We start from the raw sequence: 25,026 nt of genomic DNA on the forward strand, positions 1-25,026 counted from the left end.
TTTGTCGTCTGCTAAGCAAATACTTAAGCGTAGGGCAGCTTTCATAAACATGCTTAGCAAAATTCTTGATGTTAAGTAAAATTCTTTGGGGTTAAGCATACTTAAGCATTCTAAGAAGTTTTCTGCATACGTCCCCTGGGGTCATGTGAGGTCAAGTAAGGGTCGGTTCTTGACCCAGGATGGCTCACAACACGAACGTTGGGTAGAGGAATGTATAAAACTATAATATCCCAGACACTGTAGAGAATATGGCTGTATTACAAATGGAGTATTTGCAGATAAAGTGGATATTTTCCCGGAAATGTGAAAACATGTGTTACTTTGCCCTCAGCTCTCTGAGAACACCATTCTTCTCGACCATCTCCACATCTCATCCTCTCTCTCTCTCTCTCTCTCTCTCTCTCTCTCTCTCTCTCTCTCTCTCTCTCTCTCTCTCTCTCTCTCTCTCTCTCCTCTCTCTCTCTACCCAGTGTCCTCTCCCACACTCTCCTTGGGCATAAGTTCATCCCCAGCATGTCCACGAAGTGGGTGGGGATCAGATGGCGTACCTTGTATAGACTCTCTCATTGAATGCGGCACTCAGCTGGCACCAATTCTTTCTTTCCTCGCCCATGACGGAAAAAAAAGGAAAAACTTTCCCCTCCGCTTGGAAGCCTGCCTTGGTGCAGCCCATCCCTAAGAAAGGAGACAGATATATCTCCCACATCTCCAACTATCGCCCCATTGTCCCTACTTCTGCTGTCTCCAATGTCTTTGAAACTCTCTTTAGCTTCTACAATTTGATACACTGTCTTGTACATCAACAACTCGCCTCTCGCGATGCAAAGCTTACTGAAATATCCCCCCCCTATATCACATATCTCTAGTCTTTCTGTCTGAAGAGTTCTCGTACATCATCTGTCGTGACCCCCCACTACATTTCCAAAGCATCAAACATGGCGTGCTACATTTACTTCCTTTGGTTTTTCTGCTCCTCTCTGGGCAATCTCATTTTCAAGTCGTTCCACTGCAGTGGACACTGATGAGAGTAATTTATCTCTCTTATAATGTCGACAATGGTATTCCCAAGGGTTTTGCCCTACCGCCTACGCTCATCTTTTCACTTCTTTAACCTTATTTACTGTAAAGCAGACGATTCAAGCCTTATCCACACTAAGTCCACCCTACCTTTATCAGCTAAATCGCCTTTTCCTTCCCTATCGCGATTCTTGGTCTTCTTTTTCTCGCACTGAACTTTCCTTGCCTCAGTTTGGACCTGCGCAGCCTCCAGGAGTAGGGCAAACATAGATTGGCCACCTGCTGGACAACATCAGTTCGACAGATGTGAACTTAAGTTCTAAAGGTATTTCAAGCCTTTTAAACTACAATGGCGAGAACTTAAATGCTGGAGTGTTGACCTTTTAAATTAAGTTTCCTTTCCACAAATGCTAAACTTGTTCTGATCATCAGTATTGGGATGATATCCGTGTCTTTGATCGTAGAATATGATCACTTATGGTGTTTAGTATCCATAAAGATCCATTAATGGTGTTTATTGGGTGATGGAGGAAAGTTTGCGAAATAAAGAATTTCCTCCATGACGTCAAATCTACGTCACCAAATGTTCATATAGACGTCTGGTGACTTCGTTCAAAATTTCCATCATTCTATTACTTCATTAGGTAATGAAGGCAATATGATTTACAAATTATAATGAATATTACGTATGATAAGTAAATTATAAAATATATTCTCTTAAAAAAGGCTGAATAGAAGAGGAAAAAATGTTTGTTTTAAGTTGCGTACTCGAACGCAGTGTTTATCGACACCAGTGTAGACAAATCGCAGCGTAAGTCCTCCCACATTTTCCCTCATTTCTCCTTTTTCCTCCCGTTTCTTCCGTCGCATACCTGAGGCAGGTGAGAGTTAACTAATTACTGTAATCAACTGAGAGGCAAATCGGTGGGAATTGACGGATTTCGGCGAATGCCACACGTTTTTTTAAGCTAAGGTTGACGTGTCACTCCAGGAAATGCACAGCTGGAAGTCCCATTTACCTTGAGCTCAGTGCTCGTGGACAAGACGTCAGCTTTGAGGTACGGCACCAGCTGCTGACCACCACTACGGCTGCTGATCACTACACCAGTGTGCGGATAATTGATAATTCCTCCAGTGCTTAGCTGAGAAGGAGAGCTCCCGCACCAGTTCTTTTTTTTTTTTTTAAATCGCTGGTTAAGACTGGTAGTGAACCACAAAGTAAGTTATGGACGACAAGGTCAGCCATTGTCTTCAATTGGTGACTGTAGCTGATGAAATGCTCACTCCAGGTGTTAGGAACCCTGCTGTTAGCCTTTGCGTCATTCTCGTTGTATTGCGTCAACCACCTGATGGTTAGTGTTAGTGGCGTCTGGTCGTCAGAGTGCCATCTGGTCACGTCTAACTACTTAATGGTTACTGTTAATGGCATTGTTTTACAATACCATGTGTTGACTTACCCTCCAACCCAACTGATGGTCCATGACGTAGTTGTATATCACCCTTTAATTCGCCTGTTGATAGTGAACCGTATGTTCACCATTGCGTTGCTTTTAATCATTGAATTATATTCTAGAAAATCTAGATGGGTTGTTTAGGACTCAAGGTAATGAAGAAAAGAAAATTGATACCGTGTTAGTGGAAAAGACCACACGTACCATAAGAACGATGCGGAATAACGATCAAGCTGAGGAACTACTGGTATCGGAAATAGATTTTGTGAAAATGGTGTCATTACATATCAGGGTTTGGGCATTCATGTTAAGCAAGGAGGACTACTGACATTACAGGAGCCTGTCCGTGGGCTTCCGCATAGTGCTTTCATGGCATGACTGTATATTGAGACTTTGAAGATAGACTACTACAACGGGTTCATGGGTAGGGATGCTCAGTCGTAAAGATGTATGTCGAGGACATAGTGTTGATAGTTGCTAAGGATGCTAACACACACCAAACTTAGAATGTTGCATGGTGTGAATCAAGATAGACTGTGGAAGAGAAGCAGAAATGTCATTTTTAGATTATGTGAAGGTCTTATAAGGGTATAAAGTTCTCATTGCACTCTTAACCCATCGACAATTAGTTTTCTTATCGTCTTTCAGCTCATAATGAAAGTAAAGTAATCGCAGGGTTCTTTTTTTAGGGTAATTTGATTATGAATTGATGAATAATTGGAAGAAGAGGAGAGATATATTATCAAGGCATTCAAGAACTTATTTTTATCGTATATAAAAATATTTTTATCTGTATATAGTGCTGGGGTTATATGATTTAAAGGTTTAATCATAACATGAAGACACATGATTTAAAAAGATTTTTAAATTTTTTACTTGACTCACCGTTTGGCAGCAACAATTAATTTTTTCTTTTCCACAGCATGAAGTGGCGAATCATACTGGCTGTGGTTTTGCTTGGAACCCTGACCCAGGCACTCCCTGTCAAGGAAAAGAAAGAGGAGAAGGAGGAGGAGGAACACAAAGGTGATGGGGAGCAAGGATCAGAAGACTGGGTAAGTATAGTGGACATTATGGTAAACATTTACATATAATGAAGTTACACGAAAGAAATATTGCACTATTTTGCTCTACTTATCCCATGAATGCATTTTTTATTTAATAGAAAAGATTATTATATATGGGTTTAGAGTACCTGATTATCAAAATGATTCAGAAGCATGATAGCACCTCACATCTCTTTCTAGGAGTTGAACTTGGAATATGGCCGGTATCTGAAGGAGGTTGTCCAAGCCTTGGAAAGTGATCCATCCTTTAGGAAGAAATTAGAAACTGCAGAGGTGGATGATATCAAGGTAATGTCAAATATTTTTGTGTATCTAAACTAATATAGTTATGCTGGAAACAGTGTATTGGGACAGTGGACGTACATGATCTTGCTCCAAAAGATGCATTCTTCAATACATGTACATCTCATATTCTTCAGTCACCTATTTAATGTTTGGGTTTTTATCTTAATAACATTGTTCTATTCATATGAATTACCTGTATTTCCACTGCCATTTATATGAGGTTGAATTAAGTCGCACAATCTCTTGGTTCATTCACCCCATATCCTCTATATACATTCTCCTTTCTTCGTTTGAAGAAGTCTAAAGTTGCTTGTATAGTTCAGGAAGAAAAGGTTAAGAGATGTTATATCATGAGCTCTTTCATTTTAGTTGCATCTGTTGCCATTTATTAAAATGCTTTATCTTTCAGTCTGGCAAGATTGCACGTGAGCTTCACTTTGTGGACCATAATGTGCGTACCAAGCTGGATGAACTGAAACGACGAGAACTGGAACGTCTTCGTCATCTGGCAATTAAGGTAGATTTAGATAGAACAAATTATTACTGTTTTTATGACAGAAAAGATGCTTGTCATACATTTTAGAAAAGTATCAGTATCCAATGCGATGAACTTCGGCCCAGGTCAAGGTACATTTTTGGTACATTTTTGGCCAGACTTGTCATTGCTGTAGCCACAAAAATCGTATGTACAGTATAAACTCTCAGATCCAACATTCCCATAACTGGTTCCTCTTGAAATCTGGCCATTTCAGAAAATTTTATGTTTGAAATTAACCTTAGTTAAATCTTGATTTTCCTTAGTAAGATCCAAGGATACACGCAAAACTGGGACTATTGCTTGTAGGTTTGACATGGCAGTAACAGTTGTGTGTCATTTAGGTACCCCATGCTGTCAGTCTTGTTTAAACTTGCTTATTATGGACATTCTTGATTTAATGTGAAATTTTTTTCATTATTTTGTGCTTCATAACTGTACATTCATTTAGTGTATTTCAAAAAAGCAGCCATTGGTTGGTTGCACTGAATGTGGGGTTGTTACACTAACTGGATACAGGCATGTCATTGAGAAAGTTGTGTGATGAGTCTGGTGTCAATAAGTTATGCCATCTTCTACTCCTAAAAACCTTTGCTTTCTACCACAGCTTCCTCAAACAACCTACCCATCACTTCGCTACCTCAAACAATCTACCCATCACCTCTCTTTCACCTCCACTTATGTAAACATCTCCAATTCACCCCCACGCATATTGCTTTGGAAGTGAAAAATGAGGAAGATGGTTTGGTAAGTAGTTAAGAGATACACTTTATTCTTTATATTATGCTCTCATATTATTACATATGTAAGGTATACACTACTTAAGAAGCAAAACTCATTGTGTAAAATCAAAAACAAATCTTGTATGCTATAATAGGTTAGAAGTTCATTGTAAGTTTCTGAAAGTTGGCAGCTACTAGGTCTCAAGAATGGTGGAATTGGAAGGCTCTGCTGAATGATCAGAAGGTTTTGGTGAAACTTGTAAAACATGACCAAGTTATCTTTACACCTTGAAAATTGTACCATGATGGCTCATAGTGCAACCATGCCCGAGACTACTAGTATAGCATTTTAATTGTTTTTCTATGTGGCTTACCCAGGGAGGTAGGGATCCTCACCTCCAGTGTCAGTGGTTTGGCATGATTCGTTTGAAGTGAACTAGTAGCTCCCAGGTTGCAAGGGTAGTCATGGTCATTCACAGAAACTCATAGATGATTGTCTTCCATTTCCATTGATTGTTATCTCCAAAGGTTGTATCTCTTAGGTATATGCCACCTGATTCTCAAACTTCTCAGTATCTTTCAAGACTCTTTCCTTTTATGTATCAATCATTCCTCTTTACTTTCTTCTCATGCTCTCTTATTCTGTTTATATTTGGTGGAGCAGCTTCTGTTTTGTATATCTAATGTAGTAACACGACCCTTATTTAGCCAAACAGTTTGCATGTTTCTTTAGGGATATTGCTTTCCTTTACAGTTGTTGTTGGATCCATAATGCTTGAGATTTGTTGATTGTCAGTGCCAATGTAATCATCATACTTGAATAGAGACATAACTGGCATGACTGTCCCTCGCATTTGACTACCTACATTCTTGCCTCCTGGCTAGCCTTCTTGCCTAACAAACTAGCTAACTACAAACTCATTTATTCATCCTCTTGCTTACATACTGGCTTACCTGCCTGTCTACCTGCTTACCTACACAACTGCGCAGCCTGCTTTCTTATATTTGTTTTACGCACTCCTGCCTTATTTCACTTTGTTATTGCTCTTTTGCCAAACCACTTTTCTGTCTGTAGATCTCCCAGCCTATTTACCTTTACGTCTTCCTTCTTGCCAACTTATACACTGTTTCACGTAGTTAGAATCCTTACTGTGTAACCTTCCTTTGCATGCCCACCTGCCTGTCTCCCTTAATGGTCTATGTACATGCCAACCTATTAACATGTTCCCTTACCTAACATGGGAGACAGTGATCAAGTGTGATAAATAAATGAAAGATAACCAACCTGCCCATTCACCTGATTAATTCTCTCACAGTTTCTCTCTTTTTCATGGACATGTATTTGATGCCTTAAGTTTTGTATTGTTAAATTCATACATGCTTATATTGGGTGTTTTTGCCTCATTCCAGGAGCATGAGAAGCTAACGGGTGTGGATCGCAATTTACTGAAGATTCCTGTCCACATAGATCATCGGAACCCCACAAGATTTGAGGTGGAGGATTTGAAGAGGCTCATTATTAAGGTACAGCTTTGACTTGTACACCAAACATGTTACCCTGTATAACCAAAGAATTCCAAAATGAATATTAAGATTGGTTTATCTTTAATTTTTGTATTTGTTTAGTGATTTGCAAATATTTGAGTATTAGCACATAGGGAATCTAATGTCATATTTGAGTGCAAAAGGAGCAGAACCTATTTTCATTTAAGTAGACAGTAACCAAGGAAGTATATGACATATGGAATAGTTTACCGGTTAGGGTATGTGAAAGCAGCACCATAGACATGTTTATGAATAGGGTCTTCCCACATTAATCTTTGGAGTTTCTTATATCTTCCACTATCACAAACAATCTTGGAAGGACCCAGTAATCTTTGCTGTTTGAAATTCTATGTATTCCTCTGTATCTTTTGTCCGTCTTTTAGCCTTTTCTGCTCAGGCCTGCAAACACTTTATGAGCTCAAATTGATCTATTTTGATTTTTTCTCACATTTACTGTGTTAACTTTCATCCAAGATGGCCATGATTGGGGCATGCCCTTGTGTGTGCCATATCAGCTGCTGTAAAGTAAGAAGAATATGTGAGATATGGGTTACAGAGTCTGCAAAAAGAGAGACAAGTTATAATTTGCAGATGAAGACAGAGAAATAGAGGACTTATGAAGTCATTGGCTTAACATTAATGTATGAATAGGCTGGAATATGGTTACAGGTTGAAAAATGAGAGATGAAGTAAGGGAGCTCTGAATGAAAATAAGGATTGTAATCAAATTATTAGAGTGAGTTTAGCCAAGAATGTACAGTAGGGAAAAATAAGAATGTTGTCCAGTATATTTGATAAAGAACTGAAATTCCATTCTTTGTTGAATATCTCATGAAGAAATTGTGTTAGGGCATTAGTTGTGTATATTAGATTGCAATCATGATTCTCAGTTATCATCAAATATAGATTGTATGTATTTTTAGAATTATAAGATTATTCCAGTCTTGTATGTTGCTTTTTAAGTAAAAAGTTTTTGATCATTTGCATGTACTAAGATAATGACATAATATGGAATGGTTATGTTGATGCATTGATCATATAATTAACCAATGCTTTTCTCTTCCAGACAACAGAGGACTTGGAAAAAGTTGATGAGCAGCGTCGCACAGAATTTAAGAAATATGAAATGGAGAAGGAGTTTGAACGTCAGATGGAACTGGCCAAGATGGATGAGGAACACCGCAAACAGGCCGAAGCCAAACACAACGAGGAAGTAGAGAAACATTCAAAGCACACCAAACTACACCACCCTGGCTCAAAGCCACAACTGGAAGAGGTAAATGCTCGCAGCAGACAAGGACTTAGAAATGAGATGGTATCATTGAGCTGTGCTCGTCTTGCAGCCTTGCACTATCTATCTTTCTATGTATGTCTGTGAAGTCTGTTTCCTTTGGGAACTCCCTCAAGGGGGTGTTTGTGACAGTCTAGTCTCCATAACTAGTGAATGCCAGTGCTGCTGGTTAAGCAGACTTTTATTGCGATTACTTTTCATTATCTATTGTTTGAAAGAACTATCATCACCTAGTTGTTCCCAAAACTTTAGTTTTTCTTATTAGAAAGGCCAGACTCCTAGTCGTTTCTAATTTTTCCATCCTTACTACAGTGTATTCTTTCTGAAAGATTACATTAATGTCAGTTTTGTCTCTGGCTCAATTACTTTTATTCGTTCTTGTATGCTGTACTGTGCAAGTTATCAGTATCTACAACTTATGTTTTTATCTGCATTAGACACTTTAAGATAAATTTCTCTTGCAGGTTTGGGAGGAGCAAGACCACATGAAACCTGAAGACTTTAACCCCAAGACCTTCTTTCACCTCCATGGTGTGTCTTATACCATATTGTATTGAGTTTTTACCCATGTAGTTCCAAAATATTCGTGTTGGTTGTCCTGCTTATTACCAGTCAGTCTCATGATTACTGTGTGGGCATTGGCAACTCATGGGTGGGCAGTTTTGATAAATGTTTCTTTCCCTACACCTCAGAGCTTTGGAACTCTTTACCCTCTCATGTCTTTCCCAATAACTCTGACTTTGCACATTTAATAATACAGGTTTTCATTTCCTCCAAAATTTATAAATACTTTCCCTTGTCTCTTCTTTTTCCCTTTTATAATCCTCTATATTTCAATTAAGGCCCAAGACTTTCGTTTTGGGTGTGTCATAATCTTCCTTAGAGTTCATTCCTTAAGTTCCATCTGTTTTATGTAAGACATTCATTTGACTAATATCAAAACTCTTGCACTGAGTATTTATCCTACATAAGAAACTAGAGTTTTTTAATTTTCCAAAAGAAGGAACAGAGAAGGGGGCCAGGTGAGGATATTCCCTCTAAGGCCCAGTCCTCTGTTCATAGCGCTACCTTGCTGATGCGGGAAATGGCGAATAGTACGAAAGAAAAGAAAGAAGAAACTAGAGTTGGGGTGAGAGAATATCGTTAAATTTTAGGGAGAATAAAAATATGTTTTGGAAGGAGGTAAATAGAGTGCATGGGACAAGAGAACAAATGGGAGCATCAGTGAAGGGGGGTTAATGGGGAGGTTGTAACAAGTAGTGGTGAAGTGAGGAAATGGAATGAGCATTTTGAAGGTTTGTTGAATGTGTTTGATGATAGAGTGGCAGATGTGGGGTGTTTTGGTCAAGGTGTGTGCGAAGGGAGAGGGTCAGGGAGAATGATTTGGCTAACAGAGAGGAGGTGGTGAAAGCTTTGCAGAAGATGAGAGCCGGCAAGGCGGCGGGTTTGGATGGTATTGGTGAAGATATTCAATGTATGTATGGCTCATGGTGAAGTGCCTTAGGATTGGCAGAATGCATTCATAGGACCATTGTACAAAGGCAAAGGGGATAAAGGTGAGTGTTCAAATTACAGAGGTATAAGTTTGAGTATTCCTGGGAAATTTTATGGGAGGGTATTGATTGAGAGGGTGAAGGCATGTACAGAGCATCAGATTGGGGAAGAGCAGTGTGGTTTCAGAAGTGGTAGAGGATGTGTGGATCAGGTGTTTGCTTTGAAGAATGTATGTGAGAAATACTTCGAAAACCAAATGGATTTGTATGTAGCATTTATGGATCTGGAGAAGCCATATGATAGAGTTGATAGAGATGTTCTGTGGAAGGTATTAAGAGTATATGGTGTGGGAGGTAAGTTGCTAGAAGCAGTGAAAAGTTTTTGTTGAGGATGTAAGGCATATGTACCTGTAGGAAGAGAGGAAAGTGACTGGTTTCCAGTGAATGTTGGTTTGCAGCAGGGGTGCATGATGTCTCTATGGTTGTTTAATTTGTTTATGGATGGGGTTGTTAGGGAGATGAATGCAAGAGTTTTGGAAAGAGGGGCAAGAATGAAGTCTGTTGTGGATGAGAGGACTTGGGAAGTGAGTCAGTTGTTCGCTGATGATACAGCGCTGGTGGCTTATTCGGGTGAGAAACTGCAAAAGCTGGTGACTGAGTTCAGTAAAGTGTGTGAAAGAAGAAAGCTGAGAGTGAATGTGAATAAGAACAAGGTTATTAGGTTCAGTGGTGTTGAGGGACAAGTCATTTGGGAGGTACGTTTGAATGGAGAAAAACTGGAGGAAGTGAAGTGTTTTAGATATCTGGGAATGAATTTGGCAGCGGATGGAACCATGGAAGTGGAAGTGAGTCACAAGGTGGGGAAGGGGGCGAAGGTTCTGGGAGTGTTGAAGAATGTGTGAAAGGCGAGAACATTATCTTGGAGAGCAAAAATAGGTATGTTTGAAGGAATAGGGTTCAAACAATGTTATATGGTTGCGAGGCGTGGACTATAGATAGGGTTGTGTGGAGGAGGGTGGATGTGTTGGAAATGAGATGTTTGAGGACAATATGTTGTGTGAGGTGGTTTGATCGAGTAAGTAATGAAAGGATAAGAGAGAGATGTGTGGTAATAAAAAGAGTATGGTTGAGAGAGTAGAAGAGGGTCTATTGAAATGGTTTGGTCACGTGGAGAGAACGAGTGAGGAAAGATTGACAAAATAGATATCTGTGTCAGAGGTGGAGGGAACGAGAAGAAGTGGGAGACCAAATTGGAGGTGGAAGGATGGAATGAAAAAGGTTTTGAGCGATCAGGACCTGAACATACAGTAGGGTGAAAGGCATGCAAGGAATAGAGTGAACTGGAATGATGTGGTATACTGGGGTTGACATGCTGTCAATGATTTTAACCAGGGCACGTAAAGCGTCTGGGGTAAACCATGGAAAGTTTTGTGGGGCCTGGATGCAGAAAGGGAGCTTTGGTTTTTGGTGAATTACACATGACAGCAAAAGACTGAGTGTGAACGAATGTGGCCTTTGTTGCCTTTTCCTAGCGCTACCTCGCATGCAGGGGGAGGGTGGGGTTCCATTTCGTTGTGGTGGGGTGGCGACGGGAATGGATTGAGGCAGAAAGTATGAATATGTACATGCGTATATATGTATATTATCTGTGTATGTATATGTATGTATACATTGAAATGTATAGGTATGTATATGTGCGTGTGTGGGCGTGTATATATATATACATGTGTATGAGGGTGGGTTGGGACATTCTTTCCTCTCTTTCCTTGTGCTACCTCGTTAACGTGGGAGACAGCAACAAAGTATGATATATATAAAGAAACTGTCAGGTTTCTAATGTTTTTTGTTCATCCCAAAGTAATTATGTTGCTCATACTCCAGCAGGCAGGCCTTTTTGATTTGTTTTTTGAGTTCTTCCGTGTTTCTGTTACTTGCTTTCTTGTAGGTAAATTTTTTCTTCTTACTGTGTATTTTAAGCTACTCCAGCATATGAACAATGAAATTTTAAGAGTTACAGATGTATAAGTTTTGACACTTATATTTGCAATTCAAATGTTACGTTTGTGATTCATGGCGCTACCTTGTTAACTCAGATAATACCAAACAAGCATGAAAGAAAGAAAAGCAAGTAGTTGGGAAAGTCATAGAGAGAGAGAAGAAAATTCCCATATAAATCAGTTTAGAACTGGTTTATGAATATAGCAAAATCACTGCTTCCCAATGTTAACAAGGTAGCACCAGGAACAGACAAAGAAAAATGCTTCATTGCTCACATCCATTCCTTAGCTTTTATGTGTAATGCACTGAAGCCACAGCCTCTTAAACACAACCAGGCCCTGTACACCTTTCTGTGTTCTCCCTTAGCTGCTTTATATGCCCTTGTTCAGTCCATTGACAGAATGTCATCCCATGTGTACCTCATTGTCTCATTTCACTCAGACCCATGCTTGCCTCTCACCTCCAACATGTTCTGCAAAAATAGTAAAGGAATTGATTTTATATCTAGCTCTTCTGGGTGGATGGGCAAAGAGAGGGAGTGTGTGTTGAAGTGGGTAGTCCATGTTGGAATCTCCAGCAGCAAGATGAAAGTATGATATACAGAGGTTTAGCTCGTCATTCTCTGAAAGAAGGCAGATGGTTTACAGATAGGTGTACAGTATATGTTGGGAGTGGTTTTTGTTAGTGGCAGGATCTTGGCAACATATGTTGGGAGTGGGTTTTGTTATTGGCAAGCCAAGATCTATCTTAGTTCTCTTATTGTTTCCCTGAAACTTGTTCAGATTAAGCATACAGCCAGCCATTTATTACTGTTCGTCATTATAGCAAGTAAATTACTTTAAATTTGTAACACCATGACAGATCTGGATGGTAATGGCTATTGGGATGAAATGGAAGTGAAGGCACTATTTAAAAAAGAATTGGACAAGATGTACGACCCTAATGCCCCAGAAGATGACATTAATGAACGTTATGAAGAGATGGAGAGGATGCGTGAACATGTCTTCAAAGAATCAGATACTGATAAGGACAATTTAATCAGGTTGGTATATTTTCATTTATCTTGAGTACATTAAAAGACCTCAAAGCTTATATGAACTATATTTCGCTGTATCATAAAGGTAATTGGAAGTTATATTTGTTTCATGGAGGCAGATGCAAAGAATATTTGTTTGTGTTGTACAAGAGCCTCTTGAGGGTTAGGTTTGGAGTAATAGATTAGGCAGTTGTTGAAGGCAGACACTGACCAGGGAACCGTATTACCAGTGATAATCACCTAGGTATCAGGAGGGTTGGTGATGGCTTTTTAGTGAGCCAGCACTTCAGTGGCTATCAAATTGCACTCCTCTGAACCTAGGTAGCTGTCTTCTCTCTGCCTGCCCACCCATAGATTGTTGGAATTCAGTCCACAAACATCAATCTCTCCTTGTCACACAAAACAACACAACTTGCACAGCTCATTCTTCATAAATCTAGATTTTATTGCTCTAGCCTCGCCTTTTGGCTTGGTTGGAGTAGTGGATAGAAGTAGTAGGTAGGAACATTAGGTTGGAGCATGAGGCAATAGTTTATAGGGAAAAAACATAGAAGTAGTAGTTTGGAACATTCAGCTGGAAAATTAGGCAGACAAAAATAAGGTAGTAGTAGTTAGTAGGAACATTAGGTAGAGCCTCAGGAAACACTGCACTATAGTTGCCCTCTGCTGGCGACCTCTTAAGGGTGAGGCACAAAAGGCTAAGAAGCGGAACTACAGTTCACCAGTTACGGAGACTCTTTTGCCATGGCCACCCCATAAGAGTGTTCCTGAAGGGATTGGGTGTCAGAGAAGTAGATAGATAGATAGGTTTGGAGTCAGGGACCTTTTTAATGAAAAACATCTCTAGAACTGATGCATTCTTCTTCATTAAGTTTTCAGTATTATTATTTTTAGTTATTAAGTAAACAAGGTTTGATGGTTCTAAATTCTTTACTCTTCATCAGTACTGATGTATTATTCAAAAAGCATGAATAATTAGACTACTTGCACAAGTACCACACTTCCCATGATACATTTCCAGAGCTAGAAGTAAATTTCTATAATCTATCTTAACAACTCATTATGTAACATTCTTTAGATAATATTTTTCCAATATTTTTATTTGACAAGCTTGTAATGTTCTTTCATCACTTTCAGACAATCAGGAAATAGATGTTTATTTCTTTCCTAATATGTCTTTTGTGTCTTGGTTATCAAGTTTTTGTTATTTATCTCGAAGCTAATGACTAAAGAACTGAAGCCTTTTATTTCTAAACAATGCAAGCCTGTTTCTAAACTATATGAATAAACGAGAGTGACATGTTGGGTGGGGCAACGTGCTATTATAGGTCTGAACTGGAGCATATGAAGTACTTCAGGTTGGGGGAAACTATGGAATTGTTTGTGGATAGGGGCATTACACATGACACCTAGAGAGTGGATGTGAGTGAATGAGGCCATTTTTTTTTGTCTTAGTGTTACTTTGCTAGTGTGGGAAATGGCAGACATGTTTGGAAAACAAAAAAGTACTGGTTCAACTGAATGTTTTTATAAGATCAGTAGTTGTCATATTCTATTCGTACAGCTATAAGGAGTTTGTGGATCAGACAAGACGAGCTGAATTTGAGCAAGACAAGGGATGGCAAGGCTTGGATGAGCAAGAGATTTATTCTCAGCAGGAGTATGAGGAATTTGAACGTCAGCGACAGGAAGAGATCAGGCATCTAGTCGAGTCTGGAGCGGTAGGTGGTAGCTTGCAATCCAGAATTCTGTTTTTATGAATTCTTCCATAATGATTTGCTGTGCATTTTTTGTCTGTTTGCTTCTTCCTAGTTGTAGTATTTTCAAACAAACCTTATGTTGAAGGAAGTCTTCCTTGTATGATTATATTAATGAAATATGATATAGCCTTAGTAAGCTTCAGTAAGCATTTTTTACAGCATGAAAAGCATTGTTTGAAAATACAAAGGTGTACATATGCATTTTGTTTTGCTTACCATCAACATTTTGTTATGAGTGTTTTGAATTTTAGATTTCATAGTCTACACCTTTTCCTCAGCTGATAATAATGCAGAGAATTATTATTATCATGATATTATTTTGAGGGTTTGTGTTCTTTTTCTCATTGTATAAGTTAAATCGAGAAACTGTTGTGTGCATACAACCTGGGATGGTATCCACAGCACAAGATTTTGAGTAAGGAACTGGTTATTATCAGCTGAGGCAATGGGTCTGTGCCACATTCTCAAATTGCTTTTATACTGTGAGCTTACAACACTGTAGAGTTATGTGTTATCAACATGGCATGCACCAGGAAATACCATGAATTATTTTAAAAATAACAGCTAATTTTTTTTATAATACTGTTCACTGGTGTTACAGTATCTCATGATGAATATTTTTAATAACTGCAGACCTTTGACTAATTGCTAACTAATTATTTGTTAAGGCAGATAGGTTACATAATTGAAAATAGAAGAAGAATTAAAGAAATAATATTTTGACATCTGCTGCACTTTTAATGTTACCCACCTGAAATACAATAGGTCACATATGCTCTATGTTAACTTGTTGGCATAAGGGAACCCAAATATAGATTCTACCAAAGTATTAGTTACAACAGTGAAACTGTTTAATGTTTTCCTCTTTCATACATTCATGCTAAATTCTCAATGTTGTAAATTTATGTTGTTCAATCACTTCTCATATAACCTTTAGATCTTTTAGAAAATTTCAACAAACTTCGTGTATGTTAACAGTGTTAATTCCCGTTATAGCTAATTTCCAAAAGTTTCCCCCCTGGTGAATTGCTGATTATTTTGGATCCATTAGAAAGTGCATAATATTGAAAGAGCTGTGAGCAGTAAATGTTAAAAACAACATGGTATACTTTTCTTACGTTGAAAGCTCATGAACCTTGAAAGAGTTTGAAATGTGGCAAGAATGTAGGCTTTTTACACGCTAGCATGTGTGCAGTGTTTCTCCACCCCATAGATCCCACCCCCTCCTGGTTACCACGGGAAGCAACCCGCCCAGCCGGCCTTATATCAGGGGGGGCCCCATCCAGGACAACACATCGCCTCTTCCCAAGGAATGCCCCCACCACATGCTGTTCCCCAGTATGGGGTGCCACCACAATCCCACCCAAATGCCATTCCTCAGGGTTACCAGGCTGTTCCTCAAGGGTACCAAGCCATTCCTCAAGGGTACCAGGCCATTCCCCAAGGATACCAGGCAGTTCCCCAAGGATACCAGGCCGTTCCACAAGGATACCAGGTCGTTCCCCAAGGATATCAGCCTGCTCCCCAAGGATATCAGCCTGCTCCCCAAGGATACCAGGCCGCTCCTCAAAAGGTGCAGTATGTTCCACAAGAGGTGGCTTATCAGGTTTGAATTACATTTTCATTCCCACACTTTTCTTTCGTTGTGGTGTTGCACTTAGTTGGTCGGCTTTTTTTAAATAAATAGTGAAAATTTAGTCAGTTGCGGGAATTTTTTGTTGTGCAAAGTAATCCATGGCTTATTGCAATATGGCCAGAGGCATGATTTACTCTCTAGTGTGTGAGTTCAAGTTTAAACATAGAAGTTTTCTTGGAAGTTGATGCATGCTCACTGGACATGGCTGGACTGGTCCATATGGCAGTTGCAAGGTGGACTTTTGCATACCTTAGCCATTGTAGCAGTATTTGGTTCCACTTCTCGCACAGTGAATTTTATCATCATCATTGGTAGTGGACATTAAGTCTGAACCAAGTGTGGAATGCTGTAACTGTTGTAACAGCCCAGGCTAACAGAGTTCTGTCCAGCATTTGGCACTGAATGCAGGGGTATAGTTGTAAAAGGAGAACAGGTTTGGGGAGTGTGTGAGGTGGAAGGAAAAATTGTAGCATTTGGAAGTATTCTGCTTGTCTCACTGCAGTATGTATGAACAGGAAGCAGTTAACAAAAAAACTTACTGTTCACTAAAAAATAGTTTCAAGACGATAAGAGGTTAAATATTGCTCGTTTGTAATGTTGTTTATGGCTGTGATAAAACTTAATGTTTTTTCTTTTTCTCCATCCTTCTTATAGGGCCAAATTTGTTGATGATATTTTGCTACCAGGATGAAAAGTATGCTATTTTTTACATGGCATGTTTTGAATAGCTCTAATGATGTTCATCTTCCGGTAAATGAATGCTTGAAGTACTTCACCATTCAAAAATGTTTTATCTTTACTTTGTCTCAGCATTTTCATAATTATTCATGCAGTATTCAGGATCATATGTTTACTGAAACATTAACCTCCACCACAGAGTATCACTTGATTCACTTGGAAATGTTTTTGTAGCTTATTAAACAGACTGTTGATTCACTCATGCTTATGTTGATCCAGCCTGTTAGGGACACCTCATGCCTACCTGTGTTTACACTTTGTGTGACACATGACCCTTTTTTGTACCTATACTGAGGGAATGTTTTTCCTATGAAATGTTTGATAAGCATTCTGGGAAACTTTTAGTTCATCAGTTTTGATACTGTTGAATTTTTTTACCTCAACTAATATCCAAGGCACTCCCTGTGGGATATTTCTTTTTTTTTTTTCTTTCTCTCTTTTTTTTTATAACATTTCTGTGACATTCATGAAGCTGAAGGTACGAATGCTTTGCCATTTATCTCATTGGCTTGCTTCTAGAAAAATGAACTCTTACATCCAAAAGGCAAAGCTTTCTGTATTTATATTGCTTCCATATCTTGATGGGTTTAGGCAGTTGGAAAAGTCTTCACTTTATAACCTGTGAATAGCTAACTACCAGTGACCTGATATATGGTTTCGATAATGTTAACCTTAACACTATTGATTTTTGCTCACTATATGGTATACAATCTAAAGTGATATATTGGGAAAAATTATTATTGCATTCCTTTTTCGTAACTAAGAATTTTGTCTTTCCAAACATATACCAAACAGCTGATGATGTATTTATCATAGGTTTTACATCGCATCTTCTTCTTCAGATTCCAGCTCAACCTGAATCTGGTCAACATGTCCAAGGAGATGTAGCACATGTTCAGTCTGCCCCAGGACAGGGTCAAGCAGCACAAAGTCAACCTGCCCAAGGCCAAGTTGCACAAGGACAGGTTCTACAGGGACAGCTTGCTCAAGGACAAGCTGCGCAAGGCCAGCCAGCTCAAGGACAGGCTCCACAGGGCCAGCCTGGTCAGGGACAGGTTCCTCAGGGCCAACTTGTTCAAGGGCAGGTTGCACAGGGCCAGCTTCAAGGACAGGTTGTGCAGGGCCAGCCTCCTCAAGGACAGATCGTAGAGGGTCAACATCCTGAGCTGCAGGTGCCAGTTTTAGGTCATATTCCTCAGCCCCCTCAGCCAGTAGCTGGTAATAATGTGGTAGGTCAGCCCACAACGAGCCACTAGTCTTCCTAATGCTGTTCTTCAAGCCCATGGGAATGTTGTTTACCTTCTGTCAGCACAGATGGTAAGTGATATGATAGACACGTTCACATGACCGATGATTAGATGATTTTACCCTGGTAATGTTTTTTACTCCTCTGCCATGCAAGGTATGGTTCTTAGTCGATAAAAAAATGGCTACAATTTGTATTCATATTTGTTTCTTGTCATGCAAGGTTTGGTTCACTGTAGATATAAAAAAAGGCTGCACATTTATATTCATCCATTTTTATACTTTTGTTTCATGGTGTAATCTACAAGAAGCAATTTTTTTCAGTTTACTTTTAGCTTACAAGGATAGAACAGATTCCCTGTAACAGGATGATTCTTTTACTTGCTATTGATTTGTATTATTTTCTGTTTTTAAAAGATTTCTGGTTAAAGAGATTTATGATCATAAGCCATACTTTTGTGACATTAGTTTATGAGATAGATTGTTTTGGCAACTTAGTACTGGAAATAGAGTTAGATACTGTGATTGGAATGTTTTAGATGGAAATTTTTTATCCTTTTTATAACATTGATTCAGGTAAACACTGTGGTGAGGCAAAAGCTATTGTGCTTAAACAGAGTAACATTATATGGGCATATTGCCAGCTGAATTTTAATGAAAATTTTGTTTTGGTTATTTCTGTTTTGTACCTACCATTTGATTAGTTTTTCATTTTTGTATGAAGTTATATTTTTTGTTCCTCTATTACTGTTATGTGTGACCTATAAGATGATTTACTTTTAATACTGTAATACTCATTCAAGTTTTCAGTACGGCAGGTTTGCAGTATGTTTGTGAAGCAAGGAAAGATGATGAGAGGATTCAGCTGAATGATCTGTAATGTTGACAGGAGGACAGTGTAAGTCTTTTTAGTTTTTTACACTGTATCATGGAGTAGTTATGATATTTGAATGAAAAATGTGAATTACATACAGTAGTACTGTGTACAGTCTTTGTAATGTGAAAAATTGTTGAGCTTGCTAACCTTGATAGGTGTTGATAAAATATAAAAGTGAATGCAGTAGATATGCAGAAAGGACTAATTTTCATGTATTTCTAGAACTTGCATATGTCATGGGAAAGGGGGTTCAGGTTATGTAGTTTTTGCATAGTTAGAAGATAATGTAGATGCCCAAAAATACATAAAGATAAGTGAAAATCTTTTTTTTGTGTGTGTGAATTGGCCATCATCTAAGAAAATTGGGATCTTTAACTGGGGAGTTCACTTTTATTGTCATAACTCATGAAATCAGGTTATCACCATAATTAACTGATAAAATTTTTTTGTTGAAGTGAATGGGAAATTTCAAGTTGCTCCATTTCTTACCAGGACTTGACTTTTTTTCTTGTATCGTATGATGAAATGATTCTAGGGGAAAGTTGTTATCAGTACCTCAAGGAAAGAATAGATTTATTTTTTCTTCTTGCAAGTGGTAACATCTTGAGAAAAGTCACTTTTGAGAAGGCTATATCATTCTTAGCAGACAACAAAAGGGTTCATCATTGTTGATTACTTTTTTGCCCCAATGGAGCCCACCTACCCATGAGTAGAGCATGAGCTCAAAGCTGGAACGTCATAAAAGGAGTTCCAAAATTACTTGATAATAGTGATAATGATAATAGATTATAATGGTAATAATAATTACTTTTTCTTTCTTTTAAACTATTTGCCATTTCCCGCGTTAGCGAGGTAGCGTTAAGAACAGAGGACTGGGCCTTTTTTGGAATATCCTCACCTGGCTCCCTCTGTTCCTTCTTTTGGAAAATTAAAAAAAAAAATACTATCGAACAATTATGAAAAAATTAATCTATGAAAATTAAAATAATCTCTCCACATGATGTGCATTGTGAATAATTGAATGAATGTTGTCCTTATTCAAGTAGAAGACTCTCCAAATGCATGGGCATGGGCTGGAAAGTTTAAACAGCAAATAGGACATCCTTGCCTTTTTGCTACTGTGTAGGATATGAGCCCTTGGACCCCAGTCCTACAAAATTATTTCCCAGTAAAAGTTTATACATGCATTTAGGGCAACTATTGCAATGTAAAGGGAACAGAATAAAAGATAACAGGTAGAAGTTTAGAGATACCTGTTGAAAATGTTCTCTTGCTTTTTGTTTTCAGTAAATAGCTGTTTTGTATCTGCATTAAATTCCATTGATACTTGTGAGCAATGATTTTCAGTAAAGAAAATATGAAACTGATGAGAAGGGTAGGACTGGAGTTGGTCTCTGCTTGAATTAGCTATTATCATTACGTTAGTGGGGAGATTACATCCAACTGCTGGACAGTTAGCACAAATTTTGTTGAGAGTATTTTTACTACAGCAGTAAAGGACACCAGGGTGTATGGCCAGCACCTGATCTCAGAACTCAAGAGTCCTAGTTATGTTACAGTAGCCGAGCAAAGTGAGCATGTAATTAACTAAGCACAGAGCTTAGTTATCCAGATTAAGGAATGTAGATAGGTAGGTTAGCAAATGCAGGTAATGCTTTTGTGATTCACTCTTGTTGAAATACTTTACGGTGAAATTGGCAGTTGGGAGGCAACTGTAATTTGTAAAAATGATGAACTGTATTACATATCGTTATCTTGTGTGTAGGCTGGAGATTCCTTTGGAATTTATTTTGTAGAATTGGCTTTAGGTTGTTAGACTTATAGTGGATATGTGTTACATCATGATTCACCCAACACTGAATATTGCTTCAGTGTTCAGTTGTTAATGGAAATTATAATCAGCGAATCTGCACGATAACTGGTTTGGACTGAAATGGTTTCTATGTGTCTGTCTATCTTTATCTTTGATGCTCATTCCCTTTGGTACTCCTTCAAGGGAAAGGCCATAGCAAAAGAGTCTCCCTAACTGTTGAACTGGACTGAAATGGAAGCACAGCTAATTTAGGATTTAGGATGAAAATTCATCTGGGAGTTGGATAATTACATTCTTTGATTATAGTGGATGTCATAGCTGATTCTACAAATTATGGTACTTGTTGCGTATGATTTTTACTTTTACCTGATTTTACAGAAAATTTTAACAATATTGTTAAAGTATGAATCCAAGAATATGGTTTGTTGATGTAATTGTGAAATATGTTGTTACTGAATCTCAGTTTAAGAATGTTAAGTTTTATCCATGTCATGATCCACAAAATTTATGTATGTGGCAAGATCAGGTAAGGTATATATGTAGAAAGAAGTTACCTTTAGTGAGGCTGTATCATTGTCAGAGGAGTGCAATCTCATCGAGGAACTTCTTGCTCCAAGGAAGTCCATCATTCCCTTCTCATGTGGACTGCGACCTTAAAGATATAGGAGCCTCATAAAAGTATACCTAGGTTTTTATGATGATGATATATATTGATGATACCAGAGTCCTCTTGTTTTGTAGTTCTGCTGCGAGTGGAAAATCACCTTCAGTGAGGGTTGTATCATGGAAGTACAGTCTTTTTGGAGAAATACTTTCTCCAAAGGAGTCCATCCTTTCTCTGCTACTGATTCTGGTGCATCACTGAAATTGCAAGAACCTCTGGAGAAGGGATCTTGGGGTTATGTAATCATAACAGTAATAATAGTATTCCTTTCTTTCATACTTGCTCATTATTCCCTGTGTGAACAAGGTAGCATCAAGAACAGATTACTTAGCCTTAGAGGAGAAAATCCTTACCATGCTCATTCCTCTGTTAGTTCTTTTGGAAAGATCCAAAGTAGAAAAGGATGAAAGAAAAGGATATATTTGAATTTTTTTTTATCCATTTCCATCATGGCAAGGTAGAGCCCAAAGCGGGCAAAGAACAGCCTCATATTCTCACATCAGCTCTCATGCTGTCATACGTGAGTGTAATATACCAGTACCATAGACCGAACTGTTGCTTCCTCTGAGCACTTCACATGCCCTGGATCAGCCCATTATTTCTATTGTATAACCCTACAGTCTCTTTTGTCAGTGATCACTTGGCTCAAGCAACTTCAAGCCTGTGCTGCATATAATAGTAAGGACAGGATGGATGTCTTTGAAGCAAGAAATTACTTTGATGAGATTGTACCCTGCTTCAACTGACAGAGACTTGTGAGTGACAAGTTTTTGGTGTTGTGAAGGTACTGTTGGTGGTATTTAATCCTTCAGATGCCATCAATTAAGTAGAGTAGCTTATTTTGTACTACCACTTAACTGAATGTTATGACCTTTACAGTTGTATGTATATTGTAATTGTGTCTTGCAATAACTTGAAGAATGTCAACTCCAGAAATTCATTGATTTGCTTAATGGTTTGAAGAGATCCAAAGATTACACCTTTTGTCCACAAGAAAAAGTAGATTTTGTTTAAGTTTGTGAGAATCACACTCTGACAGGCTAGTGAATGTCATCCCTTAAAGAACAAGATTGGATTTTTTATTCTTTCTATTGAAGGCTGTGATCACTTTTGTCTAAATGATAGTCTCCTGTAGCTAGTCTTAGGACATAACTTATTAGTGAGATTTTATCAGTAAAAAAAGTTCAGCCATTATTAGAAAGTAATTTGAGTTACAAGAGCATGTGCTGTGGCATGGCTCTGAGGCATATATTGTTTGACTGTAGACCAGAAAGAAAACTTGGCACAAATTCTGAGTAACTATTGTACCACAATATTTTACAACAAGGTGCATTTTGGCATTCAGAGTATATCACAGTTGCTTCTAGTAAGCAGTGCAGGAAAAATTTTGACAAACACTTAACATTACCAAACAGAATATATTTTATGTATCTCCCAGAGACAATTTAGATACAGTAAAAAAGAATTTCTTGTCATGTATAGTATTCTCTCCATTTACAATGTGTAGCAAATGGTGAATCTTTTCTTGATTCACTGGTAACCATACATTAAACATTTCTCAAGAATTTGAGTCTGCGGTATAAGCATAACATTTTATGGTCTCATCGGCTATATTCTTTTTCTATTTTTGAATGACAAAACAGATCTGTTTAGATTTTTGTGTCAATTTCTCTGACTTGAGCAAGATTTGTGAGCTGTGAAATTAGAAAGAGTTTGTACTAGAGTAATGGAGGAAGTTTTGGTAATTCTGGTATGTAATTTATAGAGTGACATGAACATATTTATGTCATATTTTATCAGCTCTTAAACATGCTTACCGCTCAGTTATTCATATATGAAATTTAGAAGTTCTTCTCAAGAAATTTTTGTTAATGATGTATCTCTGCTTTGAACACAGAATATCTTTGGGTAGGGTAAACTTCCAGGCATAAATTTGTAGTTTTGTTAGGGTTTGTCGGTATGGATTAGAACCCAGCTTTATCTTGTATGTATAGTAATGTTTGTAGGCTCTTACTGGTGCACAGTATGGAGTATCCATTAGATATCTTTTAGTAGGATAATTGTGAACAAGGTAAGTTATTATCTTACAGTATACATCCATCCTTGCCTAGTTTTATATCTGGATTTAGAGACTTTAGATAAACTCTCAAATTTTTATGTCTTGCTTACAGTGTCCAAAAATACATTAACTTTTTTTCTTTTAGATTTACAGAAATGATGCATTATTCCATACATTTTCACATCCATGAGTAGTAAAGCTTGATTAGTTTGATACTGTAGAATAGCAAAATGTCCTTAAACTTCTCAGTGTCTAACTGGCTTACGTTTAAAAGAGCAAAATGAATTTTATTTGTTGTCTGAAAATAGAATGAATTGTATAATTTTTGGGGGGTAGATTTTTCTTTTCAAAAGTGATGGAAGGTGCTATTAATTAAGTTGTTTAGAGAGCAGAGATACTCACAGAATGGCCTAGTAATTTAGAATAGCTTCATGGCTATGAAAGCTTTTTGGAATATTTGAAGATGAAAATTCACTTGAAGTTACACCACTTTTCAAGCGCTAAGATATGAATTTTGACGTTTTACTGCTTTTTGTAAAGTTACTGATATGACACGAATGAACACCTGCATCTCATTTTATAACACAACCAGTACATTTATGTGCTTTACCCAGATATGAACATTTTAAAAGCAGTCACAAAAATGATTTCATAATGGTGCTGAAGCTGCAATGCATATTTACATTGTTTATGGAGAGACTTAGGGTAGGCTGGAGTATGCAGACTCTCCAACAAACCTTTTAGTTGGACCTACTGTAGTTTTATCAAGATCTCATGAAAACAATACAATTTTCTAAGCGTCAGCGTAAGGGTCATGATAATTAGTATTATGTGGTGTACTATGTACTCAAGAAGGGAAATCACTATTAATACAGTATGTAATTGATGATTGATGGCACTTACAAGTGCTTCCATTACAAGGTTTTTTATTTAGAAGTTCCGTTTTGTGAAGTTATTATGCAAACTCTACTGAATGACCAGACTTTTCTAAAGAATTGATATTCAGATAAGAAAATTTGTTTGACATTTGATTATATCATTTGCCACCTTGCTAAAAATTTTAAAACAAAGTGTTGGTTATTCTGCCATTGTGTTATGTCTTTTATTTCATGTTAAGAATTTCAGAAAGTTTAATTTTTTAAGATTATCATAGTGAGCAGAGCAAATCTTTTGTGGTAATAGGAAGATTGTTTGTATGTGAAATGTTTATAAGAATATTGTATAAAATGATTAGAAAGGGATAAATAAAGACGGATTTTATGATAATTCATTTGATACCCTTCCAAGTTACTTTTACCATTGTTACTGAAACAGCTCATTTCTGTAATTATTGTTTGTTTTGTAATTTCTTGATCCTTGAGATGTCAATGTTTGCATATGATGTAAGGGAAAATACATGGGCCAGTATCCTTGATACATGAAATGTCATGGTTTGTATACTATATCATAAGGGAGAATACAAGTGCCTATGGCCTTGATATGCATTGTACCATGTATTACCCACAACGAATCAGTAGGTATTGCACTGTAAGATTAAACATTGTTGTGACCTTCCCTGTTACTTTGCAGTTATAAGTACAGTCTTGATTAGACATTTAATATGTCTTCCTATTGAGTCTTAACTGAATATTGTATGCAGTTTTTCTGCTTGGAAATGTATTTACATTGAGGTCAAAATTGTGTACAGATGCTAAAAAAATCCCATTTGTAATGGACAGAATCAGGGATACTTGAGTTGCTCCACAGGTATCTTGAATTTGAATCTTGAAAGGATACTAAAGCATCCCTAAACCT

The 25,026-nt window shown here is 37.7% G+C and overlaps 1 protein-coding gene across 5 annotated transcripts; it reads left to right on the plus strand.

Moving 5' to 3' along the window:
- Positions 1–1,797: 1,797 nt before the first annotated feature.
- On the plus strand, positions 1,798–24,498 carry NUCB1 (Nucleobindin 1). Of its 5 annotated transcripts, none has more exons than XM_071691983.1 (11): positions 1,798–1,828; positions 3,391–3,523; positions 3,716–3,823; positions 4,230–4,337; positions 6,488–6,601; positions 7,689–7,898; positions 8,378–8,444; positions 12,266–12,446; positions 14,005–14,161; positions 15,414–15,773; positions 17,417–24,498. In XM_071691983.1, the coding sequence occupies exons 2-11, from the start codon at positions 3,392–3,394 to the stop codon at positions 17,828–17,830; spliced, it is 1,851 nt and encodes a 616-aa protein (XP_071548084.1). In that variant the 5' UTR covers positions 1,798–1,828; position 3,391; the 3' UTR covers positions 17,831–24,498. The 5 variants fall into 5 exon arrangements, with proteins under 5 accessions (XP_071548084.1, XP_071548087.1, XP_071548086.1 ...); XM_071691985.1 differs by lacking the exon at positions 1,798–1,828 and adding an exon at positions 2,007–2,075; XM_071691984.1 differs by lacking the exon at positions 1,798–1,828 and adding an exon at positions 2,031–2,235.
- Positions 24,499–25,026: the final 528 nt, after the last annotated feature.

The sequence above is a fragment of the Panulirus ornatus genome, chromosome 51 (genome assembly GCF_036320965.1).
Source record: "Panulirus ornatus isolate Po-2019 chromosome 51, ASM3632096v1, whole genome shotgun sequence".
NCBI classification, from domain to species: domain Eukaryota; kingdom Metazoa; phylum Arthropoda; class Malacostraca; order Decapoda; family Palinuridae; genus Panulirus; species Panulirus ornatus.